The sequence below is a fragment of the Epinephelus moara genome, chromosome 23, assembly GCF_006386435.1.
Source record: "Epinephelus moara isolate mb chromosome 23, YSFRI_EMoa_1.0, whole genome shotgun sequence".
Classification (NCBI taxonomy): Eukaryota; Metazoa; Chordata; class Actinopteri; order Perciformes; family Serranidae; genus Epinephelus; species Epinephelus moara.
In genome coordinates this window covers 19,701,596-19,719,919 of record NC_065528.1, presented here as the reverse complement: position 1 = coordinate 19,719,919, position 18,324 = coordinate 19,701,596, and the positions used below count along the sequence as shown (strand labels likewise).

General features: G+C 40.0%; 1 protein-coding gene across 2 annotated transcripts; it reads right to left on the bottom strand.

Annotated features, from left to right (window-relative positions):
- Nucleotides 1-1,509: 1,509 nt before the first annotated feature.
- smo (smoothened, frizzled class receptor) lies at nt 1,510-15,767 on the bottom strand. 2 transcript variants are annotated; one of them, XM_050036621.1, is made up of 13 exons: nt 15,635-15,767; nt 14,865-15,388; nt 11,511-11,710; nt 11,139-11,348; nt 10,881-11,053; nt 10,549-10,768; nt 10,312-10,435; nt 10,086-10,178; nt 8,551-8,659; nt 8,001-8,186; nt 7,345-7,493; nt 5,106-5,240; nt 1,510-4,964 (listed from the first exon to the last, which is right to left on the bottom strand). In XM_050036621.1, exons 2-13 carry the CDS (start codon nt 15,109-15,111, stop codon nt 4,360-4,362), a joined length of 2,451 nt encoding a protein of 816 aa, XP_049892578.1. In that variant the 5' UTR covers nt 15,112-15,388; nt 15,635-15,767; the 3' UTR covers nt 1,510-4,359. The 2 variants fall into 2 exon arrangements, with proteins under 2 accessions (XP_049892578.1, XP_049892577.1); XM_050036620.1 differs by having other exon boundaries at nt 14,865-15,759.
- Nucleotides 15,768-18,324: the final 2,557 nt, after the last annotated feature.

The window sequence follows — 18,324 nt, the reverse complement described above, 5'->3', positions numbered from 1 at the left end:
GTCTCATTTTTGTCCAGCATGTTTTCTATCTATCTTTCTTTCTTTATATAGATCATCCATTTAGATATTTAGTTATGTGTTTGTTTTTTATCTTTAAAATCGGTGTGTGCTGGATTTTAAAATCTGCAACTTTAGTGCCCCCAGTGGTAGAAGCAGGAGGGACAGTGGCAATGTGACACTGCCAACAGGCATGCATTAGTGTGGTAGGTAGGGTAGCTTCACACATTCACTTGAAAATTAAATAGGCTCTGTTTTTCTCTATTACCAACATTATTCAATGAGAATTATTAGAAAACTTCACAGAAAAAATACCCTGCAGAGGTGCATGTGTTTAGTGCAGGGATACTCAACTTGTCCTGCCCAGGGAGCCATTTTTGCAAAATGACAGGAGGCCAGGTGCTAATTATTAATAAAAACATCTAATAACTAAAATACAAACAATTACCTTGGACTTCTGTGTGTGGTTCTGGGGGATCCTCCCATTGCACCAATCTTTTATTTATTTATTTATTTATTTATTTTTAAAAAAGCCAAGTTTCTTTTTTGCATTCTGGTATCTTATTTACATGCAAAGTGTGATTAAAAAAAATCCAGTGTGACTCCATTTATTTAATATCAGTGCATTGCATTCTGTTACTGAAAACACAGGCAAAACATGAACAGTGTACTGTCAATGCTTTCAGAAGAGTGGTAAGTATGGAACAATATGCATTCAATTAAAAAAATTGCTGTTTTTCCTGAATTAATAAGAATATTACTGTAAAACTTCTATTAGTAGCCTGGGCTATTATTTGCTTAAATCACTCAACAGGCCTATATTTGGGACAGGCCTTAAAACTGTTGTTGGGAAATACAATCAAATTGTTTATTTGAACCAGTATGAATATTATTTGTATAAAAATTAGGCTTCAATTAACATATCAATTATGTTATGACACTCGTTTCATGGCACTCGAGGGTTGAGGCACCCAGCATACCAACACAGCAAAACTTTATCCTGTTCAAACAATATTCATCTTTTTTTTTTTTTTTAACTATTTTATTATTTAATACTTAAGACAATTAAATATGTCAGTGGACCCTTATAGACTAAAGGAATATGAATGACTTACCAGGTAATTGAGATTATGACTTTATGACTGCTTCAGATAAAGGGAGTCACCTCTTGATTTTTTGTCATGCCAGTAAATCTGAATTAACAAAATTATCTCAGAATTTGAGAGAAGTTTGTTTTTCTTCTTTTTCTGAATTAAACAGATATTATTGTGTTAATTCCGAGAGCAGACTTTATTTCAGGGAAATTTTCCTCAAACCTTGAAGATAATTATCTTAATTAAAAAACCAGAATAAATAATAAATAATAGCTTCTAAATGGTAGTCATTGTTTATTTTTCATACAGTCGCATGCTCAGCTCTGTTCTGTGATTCCAGTGTAATAACAATACTGGAGGAGCACAAACTGGGGTTAGTGTAACTGGAACAAACATGGCAAAACAATCACACAGAAAAGTGTAGGGTTACTTTTATTTACATATAAAAACAAAAAGTACAGCTGCACAGTCAAAGTGACAGTAATTTCTTTTTTACACAGTTGGAAGACTAAACACAGAAAGCATCACACGGCCTGCTGGTAGGAACTTAATCTTTTTGACAGCTTACAAAAACAGAATTATTACTTATCCAGGCATGAAAAGTAAAACAAAATTTCCAAAGTAATCTTCATTTAGTCTCCTAATAATCTTTGAACATGAACATTTTGGGCAGATGTTGCCAAACTGAATCCATAGCAGTGTGGTAACTACTGATAACATAAATAATTCTCCATTAAACACACGTGACATGAATAACTAGACACATTAGACAAACTAATTAGCATCGACTAAGAAGCAGCCTATCACAGTCTACTTCAGCATATTTTATCCACATTAAGTGTAAAATGAAAATACTAGGCGAAATTTTGGTTACAGCACACATACAGTGACAACTTCTTATAGCATAGTTGACTCTTCCCTTTTTATTTATCATATCAGCAGAGTAATCAAGTCATTTGATATATAAATCTGTACAAATAATACCCTTGTTGAGGAATCTATGAACAACCTATGTACAGTACACACATGTAGAAACAGACACACTGAAAATGAGAAGCATGTAGGAAAAAAGTGACGTCTAAGCCCACTGTAGTCTAAAATACATCGTAGAAAAGATTTTCAACTGGACTGAAGAGGAGAAAAAACATATATGACGCCCAGTTTAGATTGAATATGTACAACAGGGTAACAAAAGTAGAAATACTGCTGTAAAAAAATAACACTTTCAACAAGAAAAAATGTTCTGAAATATACAAGGAGAACTCGTTTTGAAAAAGACGGCCTTTCCATTCATTTCAGTCATTTTCTCAGGGCAAATAAGAAGCTAACTGTTGGTTTATTGCACCATTAGTGTTAGTAGTTAGTATGTATTTCAGCTCAGTAACTTTGTATCCTTAACAAGTAACTTAAAACACCCACTGATGTCTTTTGCTGACCTCTAGTGGTTTAACTTTTCACCTTGCTAGTGATGTCCAACTGTGCTTTGAGATTTGGTGACATCACTGTTGAGTTGATTAGAGGTTCAACCAAGCGGTGACCTCCAGGGCTGAAAAATGAAGCCAACATGGAAGTGCCAAAAACTGCAAAACCTTGAATGACCACTTGAGGCTGGCTCCAGAAGCCATATAATCCCCATAGACCTCCATTTTAGACCTTAAAGCAGAAATAAACATGTTTACAGCCTGTTATAAAAGACGGTTTTGGTCTCTACAGCTAATTTCCCATTCATGACAACTGTATAGAGGGTACATTTTTATATAACTCGCCCGTTTAAATGTTATTAAGGCTTAAAGTTCTGCACAATGGAAGCAACATTTATTAGGTAACATAACCATGGTGTAACCCCAGACTCACAGAGTGTAGCGGTAGCCATAGCTGTTGCTATTTCAGTGTGTTTTCAGTTCATGAAAGTTAACTGTCACATCTTGTCACCTAAAAAAGTCCTGTTCAACATTAGGTTGTACTAAAAGACCCTCTAAGGAGTCATTTTGAAAAGTACATTTTGTTTTGATAGTTTTAGCTTAAGCATTATCACAGCTAACCATAGCTGTAAATACACCATGCTAACCAAGCTAGCAGCTAGCGTTAGGGTTATCTCCAGCCTGTCGTCCAAATATGGTCACTTTTGGCTCCAAAAATCCAAGATGGTGACGGCCAAAATGCTAAATGCTTCAAAACAGGAGTCCACAAACCAATGGGTGATGCCATGCTGGGTACGTCCATTATTTTATACTGTCTGTGGGTTTATTGGTGTGCTAATACTTTAACCAGAAGAGGGGAGCAAAAACACAGCTTTTCAGCCTGGTTTTAAGTTATTCTTTAAATAAATCATGTCACTATTACTTTGCAGATGACAAATAAATTGAGAAAAGTAAAGGCAAGATAATAATTTGGGTTAAAATCTGAAGTAAATGAGCGTACAAAATGAGTCATTTTATACATATTTCATCTTTCTCTGTACCTCCTGGCTTCTGTGTAAGTCAAAACATGTGTCACAAATGATTAAAGAAGCCTCTCAAAGTCTCTCTGTATAAATTCTGTGATATAAGTATTATTAGGAGAGGGAGATAATGGTTAGTACCTCAAGTTAACTGTACATACACAGAAGTAATTGATGGCTAAGTGGTGGGAGGAGAGAAAGTGAGTCCTAAAAACAAAAATATAACACAAAAGAAGACCTGGGTTGAACAGTATTTGCAAGTAGCCCGTAGCATTTCTTTTTGTACCTGTATGGTCTTCTGTATGAGTCAGGTCTTCCTGCCCTGGCTGGGACAGTACAAATAAAGAACATAATTGACTCTTCAAATCTCCTTACCGATAATTCAAAACCCAAGTTGACTGTGTCAATAATCAACATGCCACATTTAGTTAAATGTTGCGACGGGGCTGGGCTGATACTAGCTGATGAATGCAGAGGGTGCTGTCAGAATAAAAATATCTGTTTCAAGCCACATAACGTTTAGCTGCCTCATTTGTCTTGCCATCATGGAGTTGCCTTTGAAATTTTCTTGGACACAAATAAAGTATAAAAAAATATTTTTTTCATTAACTTATTCACAACATATTTTTTCACTTTATCCCTTTGTTTTGTCTAAATTAAAAAAGGAGAAGAAAAAAAATAAGACAATAAAAAACTGACCAGCTTAGTTCCATCTTGACCTCTGGGTATAAGGAACTGGGTGCACTTTAGTAAGAAGTTTGAAAGTATCCAGCACTTTTTGTCGCTCACTGTCTGTGCACCACTAAGATATATATTGGAGCACTGCTCTTAGAAGTCAGAGTCAGCATCCATAAGCTCTGCCTCCATTAAATTGGTCCTGGAGTGAATGGGTCCATAGCCGGTCCTTCGGCCTGCCGGTACCCGAGCCACATGGGCCAACCTCTCAGACAGCCCGTCTGTAAGATCCATCTCCCCAGGGTAGCGGGAAGGCCCACTGGGCTGCCAGGTGGAGGCTGAGGGCAGGCAGCGTGGGCCGAGACCCAGATCCTCCGGGCGGTCATTGAAGGTTAGAGGGTTAGAGAGCAGGCCATAGCTGTTCCGACTGCTCTGGTAGGGAGGGTAGGGACACCTCTCCTCACAGGACAGAGGGTGGGAGTGTTGGAAATCTGGGAAGGACCCCGGCAGGACCTCCTCCTCCAGCTTCTGCTGTTCCTGCAGGTTAGCGACCAGACTGGGGTGGCACGGCAGTTTGGGCAGGCGAGGCACGGAGCTGCGACCGAACTCACGCTGTCGATAAGCCTGGTGCTCCACCGCCTCTTCCGCTGGACGCACCTCCTTCTTCCTCTTCTTCTTCTTTTTTTTCCTCTTTATCATCTCTGGTGAAATCTCAGCCTCCACCATCCACAGCCTGTTCCTCTCCTCTGGAGGCGGCACTATGAGGAAACAACAGAAAATAAGTCGACAATCAACAAAAGAAGATAAAAAAAGATAGAAAAAAGGTGAAGAGGGATAAACAGAAGACAGGCAAGAGGGAGGGATGTAAAGCAGTAGGTGTAATGACCTCCCGCTCTCACCTGGTGTACCAGTCGGAGTCACAGAGATGTCCTGAGGCAGGATGGCACCTCGCCTGGCCACCATCTTAGTCACATGCTGCGCCCATGCTGACGACATGTCATTCGAAGGCTCATTTAGCTCAAAATTGATTCCAGCTATGAATGAGAAAAGACAAGCCACAAACTCTCCATTTAGGGACAACTGAGGACAGTTCAAACCCAACGTACACTTAATGGCTCCCCTGCTGCGCCTCTATAGCTCTGAACTGCTCCAAGCTAAACAAGCACGGCAGCCGCAGCAGCCTCACAGCTTACACAAGCGGAGGAATGTGTCATGCACTTCTTAGCTACAGACATAACAGTTGTCCCTGACGGCATGGTCTCTGTGCCACAAGAAAGCAAATGGAAAATCTTTTCGGGCCAAATTTTTAAGAAAAGAACATACAGTGGTTCTTTACATCAGCACACATGGCGCCACTTTTGACATTATATTACCGCAACACAATGGATATTAGCAGCATATTGTTTGTGGGACTCACAGCACTGAAAACTTTAATTTAAACACTGAACAATGTGTCCTTTCAGAAACAATGTCCTGGTTAGGAACGCTGTGTAAGAAATAGTCCCTAGTTGGAAACCCAAGTATATCTGCATGGCTTGATACCTCCAGCTGTAAATGAGAAACTATCTTTTGTATTTTTGGTGAAGCAATCCTTTGCTATGGAGGTAAAACACGGAGCATCCTATGAATGATATGCATACATGAGGTCTTATTTCCACTATAAATCATTAAGTAAGATGCCCTGCAGTTTCAGTTATTAACCACAAGATGGAAGTGTGCAAACGTCACCAGATGTGGCTTCCACTGTTTGAATTTTTAACCCAAGTAGTGGTCAATAAAGCAAACATTCACATAAACTTGAAAATATATTTTAGTGTTTGAAAGATGGTCTCTTAATAAAACTGAGCTGTCAATGTAGTAGAAAGATTCAAATACTTTTAAAGTTAGTGTTATTTGACCAGACAAAACAGAGAAGAAGGGCTGTGGCTGTTGCTCAAGAGGTAAAAGAATGTCGGAATAATCTGAGCAATGAGTTACCGACTAGGAAAATTAACACAAACAGCCCCTTAGGTCACAACAACTTGTATAGTAGGCAAAAATTTTGGTACTTGAGTTGCAGAGTTTTGGTTCTAGGTTGTAACTGTTAGTTGCTGTCCACGTAGAATGACCTAGATGAGTTAGAAAAGGTATTTATTAGCATCAGTCGGATAAGACAATACTTCAATAGCTTTAGGGGATGCTCCAATGTTACACTAAATTTTTGGAATTCCATAAATTGGTTATGACTGGAAAACTGTGAGTTGACAGCCACATATTCTTTACACTATTTCAGTTCGGCGCACAGTTTGACCAATATTTGACTTAAGTAGCTGTCAAGATTAAATGAATAAATGAAGACAAACAATCATTTGTTCACTCCTGATTTCATCTTATGATTTAACCAATGTTTGATTTTACTTTTCTCCAAACATGTAACTACCTCTGCTTTCCAAATTAAGAAAACAAGGTATTAACAGTAGATACAAGTACAAGTAGATACAAAATATATGGGATTATATTCGCAGGAAGTATAAAAATGTATTGGGACCCGCCCCCACCCACCGTTGGGTGTAGATGAGGGGCCCACTTTTGGGACCCGTATTTCCTAAGTAACGGCTGACCTGCCACCCGGGGAGCACATAAATGCAGCAACAATGCAAGCTTGGCCGTTTTTCCACAGGAAACAATATGGCGACTGGCTTGAGTCAAACAATCTCAAGTTACAGTTAAACAGTTGCCTAAAATATTTTTCTGAAGACATTTTAGGTGAGAAACAGGCAATACAGTGACAGAATATTGATCTGAGTTTGGTCTGAGTTTGAGAGACAGAAAGAGCCAGGTTTCACTCTTGATCCACTTCTATACACCTTGTGTCTGAGGTGACCTGCATATGAAAATGCCAAAGTACAATCTGCAGTTGAAGCAACAGCCCTAGTGCAAGCTAAAATCGCCAGATGACACACAATGCTGATAAGATGGAGGAAAGTTTACCATAGTTCATTTACACATACTACCCACATTGCTATGATGCAAAACTGGTTAAAAACCAGCACAGTATCTCAAAAAGTCAACTCTGTTTTCTGTTCTCTCAAGGAAAAATTACACTCTAATTTATCCGAACTTCAGTTTACTCAGAATAAATTATTTTTAATGACTCACCCACTGGTCCCTCATGGGACACGGTGTGCATGCTGAAGGACAGCTCCTTCTCTGGGTCCTTGTGAAGCTCCTTCCTCATCGCAAATGCCTTGGCGATCATCTTGCTCTTCTTGATCCTCTTGGGTTCATTGTCACTACGGCCAATGATCCTGACACAGGAACATAAAGCAGGTTCAGACAGAGAGACACTGACACTGTCTGACAGTTAGAAGACTGAGTATGACACGTTTCATGCCATTAGCAGCCATGTGACACTGGGCAAGACGCTGATTTCCTACATGTCTGATTTTACGTCAGTCTGGATGAGACGGTCTTAAGCCTAAACTGAAAACAATAATTTCAAGAAGCTTTTGTTCAAAGCTGGATGGAAACTAAGTCCTGTGAGTAAAATCCAAGTCACAGTGAGGCCTTGTGAGCACTGTTACAAAACCAGGGATTAACACACTTGACCAAATTTATGCCTCCATTCTTTCAAATGATCAGGGTGAAAATCTCTGACAGGGAGAGTCTGCTTGGTTGGTGCATGTCTGGGACTTTCCCACACTGTTATCATATCTTTAAAACCATTTATGGACGCGGACAGGCAGGCAGCCATGATGTGAACACGAGCAGTGATCAGAGACTGATAAAGGGATTGAAAGAGAGTCTTTGCTTACTTGCACCAGGTCCGCTTCCAGATGAGGATGGTGGCCTTGGTCCAGACCCAGGTGCTCATCGCTATTCCCGTCCCAAACATGGAGAACAGGTTGATTTTCTCCACCATCAGGCTGGGCCGGTTCTTGATGGTGCACTCTGGGATCGGCTTGTTGGTCTGAGAGGCGATTGTCACGTTGGCTTCACACCTGTTGAAAACATCACACAGATGATCGGTCTATGTGTCGACCACGCCACATGTGCCTCCCACACCTTCTAGCCATATAACTGAGGTACATTCAAACGCTGAATCTGGTAAATAAGCAAGTCTTTTACATGTCGGGGCAAAGGAGAGAGCGGTTTACATTTTTGAGGCTAAATTAATTCCAATCCAGCCAGTGTCAACAGTGTGGGGAAATAGGGCTGCATTCACCACTGTAAGCTGAGCGGTTGCGCAGCGGTTTTGGAGACTCAACAGCATCAGTTTGTGGATTTCTGTGTGGAGGGTTTGCAGGTGTGTAATAAATCACAGGTCTTTTTGCCACCTAAAGAAGAAGGACAATAAAAACTTACAGCACATATTCTCTAAAGCTCCTCTCCCATTCAGCCTGGTTGAAGAAGTCGTAGAAGTGGCAGCCGAAGGTGATGAAAACAAAGCCAAAGGCGAGGAATCCAAAGATACCTGACGAGGAGAAACAGAACAACAGATCAGATGTGAGATACCAGACGCGTCACTCCCAATAGCAATCGTACAGAGAGGACAATCCACCTAAGAAGATGATGGAATCTAATCTAATCAGTAGTCTATCGTAAAATAGACTACTGGTTAAATCATTGATAAAGGGGCAGAAAACAAACACGACCTGAAGTAGGAAACCTCGGTGTCATTTTAGATCCTTATTTCAATTTTACAGCTATGGTGTGACCTTTACTGAGCCAGCGAGATTTTGAGAAGCTTGTTCATGCTTTTGTGTCCAGTCGTCTTGACTATTTTAACCCTCTATACACTAGCCTACCTCATTGCAAAAAAAAAAAGTTTGAAGAAAAACTAAACAGAGAGACCATATAGCTCCCAGTATCTTTGAGAATTGATTTTAAAATCTTTCTGTTGGTTGTTAAGGCTCTTAATGGCATCACCCTCTCCTATATAACAGATTCTCTATTAGCTTATGTCCCTCCATGAACCCTGAGATCCTCCACAGCTGCTCTTTTAACTGTTCCTAATGTCATTACAAAAACCTTTAGGGATGCTGCTTTTAGATACCACACCCCAAAAATATGGAACACCCTGCCTTTGAATATCAGACTTGCTGGCTCAGTGGAAAGTTTTAAACAATGACTCAAAACATATCTTTTTAATATGGCCTATAACTAGCAGCTATCTGTTTTAATATTCTTCATAAGTATTTTTTATTACTTGATTAATTATTGATTGATTAATGTGTTTATTCTTCTCTTTTCTCCCTGAATGAGCGCTGTATAATTGCATGGTTTTATTTCTTTGCTCTTTGTCACTGTCGCTGAACTGTAAAGCACTTTGGTCTTCTGTTTATGAAAAGTGCTGTATAAATAAAGTTCATTCATTCATTCATTCATTCAGTAGTAATTTGTATTTTTCTTGCCCAGAGATATTAGTCCAGAATTAGTATGTCAGGAATGATCACATTCTGGGGCAAATTCACAAAAGGGTTGCACAGCTTTTGTGGTCAAACCTGCAGAAATAAGACCTGCGCTGCCAAGCAAATAGCGTCTTAATGCTCGTTTGCAAAAAACAAACCAAAAAAAACCCCCGGCAAACTGCACTCAGCTACACTTTATGGGCACGTTTGCGCTGTAAATCCATTCGAGCAATAACTTTCCTAAATCAGACCTTGAGACATGGCAGATAGCAGTTACAAGTGATGCGCAATTTATGGTGCTTTCAGCCACCACAATCAATTCTTTGTGAATTCACCCCTCTGTGTTTAGAGTGCCCAGTGATGTGCTGCTAAAGACTCTTTAACGTTTAATTTTTTCACCTAATACTCAGATTGACCTCGGTTATTGGTCTGATCATAACCAACAAATGACAAATGAAATGCCAAAAGATAATAGAGTAGAGGACATACCAAGTCTCAGCATCGTCTCGTTGATTTTGCTGGCAGCTTTCTCACTCAGTAGACCTGGGTGGTTACTCTTGATGGAAAACAAAGTCATGACACCTAACGAGAAATGCACTGAATCAGTTCGTGGTCACTTATCAAACATAACAAAGCTTGACAGCTTTGGATGGAAGAGCTAAAACAGCTTTTCCAAGGATTTAGTTGTTTGACTTGAAACAAACTATCTACTCACCCCGAATGAGGAAGTAACCGCCGACAACAAGCACCACTCCGATGGGAGCCAGCACAAACCCAGCACGGTATCTGTAGTTCTTGTAGCCCACAAAACATATCCCACTCACTGAGTCTCCGTCCACCTGTGGAGCACCACACGACAGAGCAACAACAATTTAGATCTTTTCTTAAGACTAGAAAACATTTTCCAGTCTCAGAGTATCAGACTGTATGAGGTGAACAGCTCCCTACGCACCTCAGCGATAGCCAGGATGGCCACAGTGAGGACGAAGGGGATGGACCAGGTGACCATGTGGAAGTAGGAGGTTCTGCCAGACAGTGGCTGGTGGGTGGTGCCCAGGGCTTTGAAGGACGTGTGCCAGGCATAAGTCAGCATGACGAACCAAATCACACCCGACATCAGGGAGTAGTACACGATGATGAAGATGGTGACACATGACAGTGTCTCCGAAGACCTGTCGAGAACAAACGAACATTAAGACGATTTTGAAGTTGAATTTTCTAGTTGGGAATGATCTCTCATCTCTTGACTGATGCATGATGATACATGAAAGCAGCACCACTTACGAGGGCTCTCCGAGTCGCATGGTGTTGTCGCTCTTGCACACAATCTCTTCACGCGCTCCATCCAGGAACTGTGCCAGCCAGCCGATACTGCCCACAAAGAAACAGGCGTTGATGTAGAAGAGAATGACAGCTGGGTAGCGGTTGGAGTTCTTCCAGTCGGCAAGAAACGTGGCCTGAAACGGAGGACGTGTTGAGAGTCAGAAGAAGTTTGAAAAGAAGACATCGGACAGAATTATGGGTACTGTAGTTATGCCTCACCAGGGTGAAGAAGGTGCAGAGGAGGGTGATGGTGCCGAAGTAAGCGATGTAGGCATGCATGTCATTGTGCTCCTCTTCAGTGAACAGAGGGTTGTCACACTGGATCCCGCAGCCCTCCACGTCTTTGTACCAACTGGACTGAATGTCTGTCTTCACCAGGGGAGCTTCACACTGGCCTGACATGTTGAACTTCAGCTTCTGGACCTCATTCTGCACCCAGAGGACACAAGGTGAAAGGTGAGCCTCTAACTTTAGCTAGAATACAGTAACAGGTCTGTTTGTGTACCCTGACCTCTGACCTGCAGTGAGAAAGACATTTCCTTTTGGGGATCAATAAAGTGTCTCACAACATTACATAAGAATGAAGCGTACCGAACAGCCCACAGGGAATTTGTCACATTTGAGGAAGTTGGGCCAGCCTCTCTCCTGGTCCACGATGCTACATGGTCGACGTGTAGCCAAACACAGGCTCTGGCTGGGCAGCTCCACCCGACCGTTCTCACATTTGGGCATGTAGACGGCACAGAGTAAAGGCTGGATGACTGACCAACAGCGAGGAGCGTTCCGCAGACCTAGGACAGAATAGAAGGCTTAAAGCTGAGCAGGACTGTGAGTACGACTGTTTTACTTAGACACAAATAAGACTTCAAAAGTGCGAATGAACAATATATTGCTGCAGCTTTAACTACTGTTGAGGTTCCTGTGACTTCCTGAATATGGAATCCACTTCAGGTGGTGTTCCAGTTGAAATGTCCAGAAAATTACAACTTCCCAGTGCAAATGGATCACACAACACACACACACACAGAGTTTTGGCACTCTAGTGTTTAAGATTCGGGAGAGAGTTTTTATGTTTAGCAATAATTTACTCTTGATAAAATGTGCCAGTAAACCCGGAACTCCGTTAGCGCTTTTAGCACTTCCGGTTCGCTCGTCTAAAAGTCAATACGTTTTTTGAATGGGATTTTGGTAAAATGCCTCAAATAAGGTCTGTGGTTAACAAAAGCTTAAGCGAGTTTCAGGTTTTGTTCTACGACATAAAACACGTCAGTAAATACCCTACTTGTGAATTTTGAAGCTTTTACGTGTCGTAAAAAAGGCGGTTGCTAACAAGTTGCTCAATACGACTACAAACCCTGTCGGGGACATTAAACGTCATCACCCCCGAACAGGCGAGAGTGCTGGCAGTCCGCCATTACAGCTTCTTATTTAGCTTAAACAGTCCGATTTCCCCATTATACAATGTTTTTAAAATAAAGCGGCCGAAATCAGTTGAAAGCTTAGTGGCGGTGACGTCAAGAGTCATGCGACCGTGGAGTAGTCATGTAGTCCGTTAAAGCCTAACGTTAGCTTTTTACTTCTGGCGATCGCATTTAAGCTTCAAATGCGGTATGAAAGGTGTTCATATGTGAAGATTATCTCGCTGAACAAAACCTGTAAGTATCATAAACTTGTGTTAGCCACAGAGCTTATTTTCTGACATAATCCAAAACGCAATGCAAAAATCACATTCACTTTCTCTTCCGGGAACCAGCGCGATGCTAAACTTCCAGGTTTTGACGTCAGCCCTGGCACACTCTATAGGAATGGCATATATGAATTTTGAAAATGGGTGAAGGGCCCCTTTAATGTGATAATGTTGGGCGAACAAAACAAGCATTTTGAAGGGCTCTGGGAAATTGTGATCAGCATCTTTCATCATCTGACATTTTAAAGTACAGATGCACGATAACATTGGCATGTCATCAATGTCGGCCAATATCAGCTTTAAAATCAACAATCAGAATCAGCCAACATGCTTTTTTAAAATATGCACAATGAATGAATATTTCGTATGTTAAATGCATGCATAGTAGGATGGTAATTCCTCTACAGAAGAAACTTAATAATCACTAAATCTAGGTGGGGAAAAAAGTGGATAAATCGATATCAGTATCGGTTAATGGTCAAATGAGTTGTTACATGTTGGCATATCAGATATCAGCGAAAAATCCAATATCGTACATCCCTAATTTATAGGCAAACTGAATCATCAATTATCTGCTGTTTAATATAAAGGAGAATAACAGGTAGTTGCTGCCCTATGTTTTTAACGATCACAATTGTGATAAAGACATACGGCATTGCAAAGATGTATTTGAGAACAGTCCTGATGATGGAGTGTGATTTTGTGAAATGTGAAACATGAGCAACTAAAATCAATCTCTGAGGATTCCTCAACATTTTATAGAGCAACAATGTCTCCAGCAACTGCCTACAATTTGATAGAAACAATCAAAAAAGCATATTTAAACCTCTAACAGAGCAAAAATATTGTTTCTTTGTAATTTAATATCCAGCTTAATAAGGAACAGTATGCATGAAAAAGATTTCTTAAACATGAACACGAACACACTGCAACAACTATTTCATTAAAGAATAATCTGCTAGTTATTTACATGATTAATCGATAAATTGGTTAGTCTATAAAATGTCCAAAAATGCTCATCATATTTTCCCAGAGTCCAAAGTCACATCTTCAGTTTCCTTCTTTTGTTCAACCAACAGTCCAAAACCCAAATATTCTTCATTCACCTTCAATGACAAATAAAAGTAACAAATTCCCACATATAAGCAGCTGGAGCCTGCTACTGTTTGACAGTTGTGCTTGAAAACATGACAGAAACGATTATTCAATTATCAAAATAGTTGCTGATTCATTTCTTTTGATTGACTGACTCATGAATGGATGATACATGTCTCTCCTCCATCTGCTGTAAATTACACAGGAGCCAGAATAAGCCCAACATTATAAATAAAGCTCCTCATCAGATCTGGGTTATCTAAGTGCCCTTGAGCCTGTGAGGCAGTGACCTGGCTCTGACAGCTCATTAGTGAGTGCTTATGAATGTGAAGCAGAATATCTAAAACCCTTTTATTAGTGAAACTCTCCTATTATTAGCTCCCTAACACCTATGAGTGATTCCCTTTGTTGCCTTTAATGGCTTTTAACCCTTCATTTCCTGCTCCACTGTATCACACAACCCATTGTCATACCAATTAACATTATTATCACATGTAAACAGAACAAACATAGCCTATTCCTGTGAAGTGGAACTGATGTCCTTAAACACTTATTTACTATTGTAACTGCAGCAAATAAAAGCTTGAAATCCAAGTTCTCATTGCTTTTTTAATATCAACATTTACAGAGTATTTCTGGTAGTCAGTAATGGATTTATAGTGAATTATGAAGTTACTGTAAGTACTTTAAGTCAGTGAAGTCACATGAATATTCCCAATGACCCTATAGGTATCAATAGTACTATATATATATGTATATATTTGCATTTATTTTCTGTGATTAACTGTAACATTTAAAAAAAAAAAAAANATATATATATATGTATGCATGTATGTATGTATGTATATATATTTTACCTTTTATTATTTTTATATATTTTTTCTCTTACAACAGTTTTCTTTTTGGAGGATAGAATGATTGGCACTCTTCTTCTACGACATATAAAATGATAGGATGATTGGCACTCTTCTTCTACGACATATAAAACGCTAGGATGATTGGCACTCTTCTTCTACGACATATACAATATTAGTATGATTGGCACTCTTCTTCTACGACATATAAAACGCTAGGATGATGGGCACTCTTCTTCTACGACATATAAACTAAATAAAACGAGGTTAAGCATCTTTGAAACTTGACTAGGACCCATTAAATCTTACCAGACCACATGGTCAACTTCTCAAAAGCCTCTTCTTGGGTGCTTGAGTCCTCCGCCAGGATCAGAGAAGTGTGTGTGTATGGTAAAGGTGATCCCAGACATGTGTTGTATTTAAGTGCCTCGCAGGTTGTGGTTTTCTTGCAGTTATCCTCAAATATGGTCCCGTTTGGAGACAACACCGCCCCGGCAGCCCAGACGCAAAGCATCCCGTAAAATCCAACAATGGGGCTCCGACCCTGGGAAGACATCTTGGGGAGGAACAGATTCAGCTGTGCACAAATAAAACCACTTTGAATTCTTCAATTCTCCTGTTTCCCAGGTACTCCAAACATGAAGTTTTCTTCACTGGATTTAAAACAAGTTTCCAAACGCGGCATGGTGCGGGAAATCTGCAGGGCGCTTTACAGTTTTCTCGCAGTCCTCCCAAACTTTTTTATTCTGCGCTTCTCGTCCGATCCCTGCTGGATCCTCCTGGATTCCTTCATCATCCAAATCCAAACAGCTCCAAAAACACTGTCCCCAACTCTAAAAGAAACGCATCATCAATTTAAAACCATATAAAGAGCTCATTTGAAGCATTTTAGGCTGAGTATGAAAAAGACATCAGGCCGAGAAAGTTGCAGCTTCGCCCTCCCCCCACTTCCAAAAAACTTGCCATGAAAAAGTCTGGATGTGTGTAATAGGATCTCTGGCTCAGATGCACCACCCCTTTTCTCCCTATAGCCCCCCTTTTTTATGCTGGCAGAAAAATAAGATGATAAATTATCCTACATCTCTCTACGTGTCCCGAGGAGTGATTTTAGTCCCGGTGAAGTGTGTGATGAGAGCTTTCAGAGGCTGTGTTGTGTGTCCCGAGTTGCAGCTCAGTGTCTGCTTGTTTTTTGTCTCTGGTATGCACATGGTGGGGGAGAGCCAGAGCAACAAAACCTCCCCTCCCATCCCCCTCTGCAAGTGGAAGAATGTGCCTTATGGCAGGCCTTCTCAAAAGTTTCTCATCTCAAGGACCCCCAAAACAACACAGACCCCCACCTGACAGGTTTCCTCTCATGTAGCTTGTGCAGATTCATACACCTGTAGGGTATTATACATGATAAAGTCACCAGCAGTGCCTACTCCAAGGCAAGGCAAGTGTGTTTAGATAGTGAATTTCAGCAATAGGGCATTTAAAGTGCATTAAAAGTATTCAGACCAAGGTAATTTAAATGAAATTAAGCAGTCATCCTTAAGAGTGTGAAGCCGAAATGTTTCTCCCTTATATCCCTTAAGGACCCCTAGCTGGTCCTCAGACCTCCTGAGAACTACTGATCTACCAAATTAATATACAGGGGCTATAATACAGCCGTTATTAACATACTAAATGTATTTAAAATGTGTGTGTATGTGCACTCATAGTTATATCTCAAAACTCATTTCAGTAGAGCTTCATATCAAATCTGTATCATGAGCTTTTCAGCATCTTTGAATAAGACGCACATGGTGCACAAGAGACAAGCCAGCACACAGATACGTATTTCAATTAAAGGAAAATACATTAAATACCTTAGATCAACCAACATATCTATGTAATCCAAGAGTTTGTGTACTTGTAATTATTTAATTTACATTTACTTAATGTATTGCTTTCTGCATTAAACTTTTCTCTATCTGGCATTTATGTTTCTACTTATGTAAATGTGAAACTGTGAATGTATATGTTTACTTAAATTTATTTATTTACTTATTTGTATGAATGTATGCTGTATGTAAATTTACTGACGGTCCAGTACTGAGGGTGGGTGTGGGGTATATATATCCAGAGATTTGATTTAATTGTTCTGCGTTCAAGTTGTCCGCTTATTTATATTTGAAAATAAAAAAGACTTTGATAAAAAAAACAGCAACCTCAGATTAAATAAATAAATTGTACAAGTATTCATGCCAAAGAAATCCAGATAAGTAGTACTGTTACTCCAGTAGCCATGATATGGGTATTACATATTCAATATAGGTATAAGCATGGATGGATTACTGAATGGGCAGGGGCCCTAAGTGTCAGGAACGTACTGACCAGGAAGAGACGCAAAAAGACTACAAGGAGATGAAAAACTGTATAGAGGCAAAAAAATAACTACTAAAACAAGCAAAACAACCACAAAGAAATACAATATAACTACAAAGAGATCCAAAATAACAAGTAAAACAAACAAAAAGAGACACAAAAGGACCAAAAAAGGACATAATTACACAAAAAGATGCACAATGTGTACAACAAGACACAAAACAACTACAAAAAAGGTGCAAAACCACCACCAAGTCTGTGTGTCTTGTTCCTATGGTGGAGACGTGGTGGGCTCTTTTGCATATTTTCGCCCAAGGGTCCATTGTCTTATAATCTGCCCATGGGTGTTAGTATGAATAATATAGATACACATATATGTATGTCATGCATTGTGAAAGAACACTGTGATAGAGCCATGCAACATAGAGGCACTGTGCATGTGGTCCAGTCTGCACTGATGATGTCTTGGGATTAGTTATGTAGGTATGTAGTGGAGATTAAACCCTCCCCTCCCCAGACTAGTTCGTACCACTGTTACATAAGAATGTATGATTAAAATACATGTACTTTTTTACTGTATATGAGTGGCTGTGTGTCTTTTTAAAAACCCTTTATTTAACCAGGTGGTCCCTTAAGATGGAAATCTCTTTTACAGTTTAAATATCAGTAGAATACAACAGACAGGAAATACAGTCATCACACACACAAGGAAAAGGCTCAAACCACCTCAAGTAAAGCAGCTACATTTCTCAGCTACATGGACTTTTAACATGGACAACATAGGAGAAGGCTTGTTTTCCCATCTCTGTCCAAATCTTTGGAACCTGCTAAGAAAGTTTGGATCCAAAGTCTGAAAATGATGACAGTCTGAGTGTCTCAGCCTTTATCAATAGTCATATAGTAAGAATTACATGGAGATTTAAAGAGTTTTGAATGGCTGTCCCATGTATATATGACAGAAGATACAGTGTGTATGCTGAGTATGTGTGTGTGGGAGGGAGGGATACAGTTAATAACTCAAAACTACATTAAGTCAGTCTCCTTTGGGACGTTCGTAATGGACTGGGCTTCCTGTCGTCGTTAAGGTGGCTGCAGGGATCTTTAAAAACTGCTGAACAGAAAACATACCAATGTACATAAAAGACAAACTCAAACACAGTCACATTATTTTAATGTGCTTAAATATGTCAGGATACCACTAAAGACAAACGTCCAAACTGGTCCGGTCTCGGCTATGGTGCTGTTGTTATCGCATTAATTGGACAGTGCACTCGTGGTATTTGCATGGCTGCAGATGCTTTGTTTCTCTCCTGGTGTTCTGAGAGTAAAACTGGGTTAACTCTGCTCCCTCCTCTGTGAGAGTGTGTGTTTGTGTGTGTGCGTGCGTCTGGGCCTCCTTGAAACCCACAGCAACATGGCCGCC

Excerpts from the sequence above, each read along its gene's own strand:
- smo (XM_050036621.1), bottom strand. The coding sequence starts at position 15,111 with ATGTCTTCCCAGGGTCGGAGCCCCATTGTTGGATTTTACGGGATGCTT. Across the intron at positions 10,769-10,880 it reads ATGCGACTCGGAGAGCCCTC|GTCTTCGGAGACACTGTCAT; the intron begins GTAAGTGGTGCT and ends TGTTCTCGACAG. Across the intron at positions 8,660-10,085 it reads CGAGACGATGCTGAGACTTG|GTATCTTTGGATTCCTCGCC; the intron begins GTATGTCCTCTA and ends TCTCCTCGTCAG.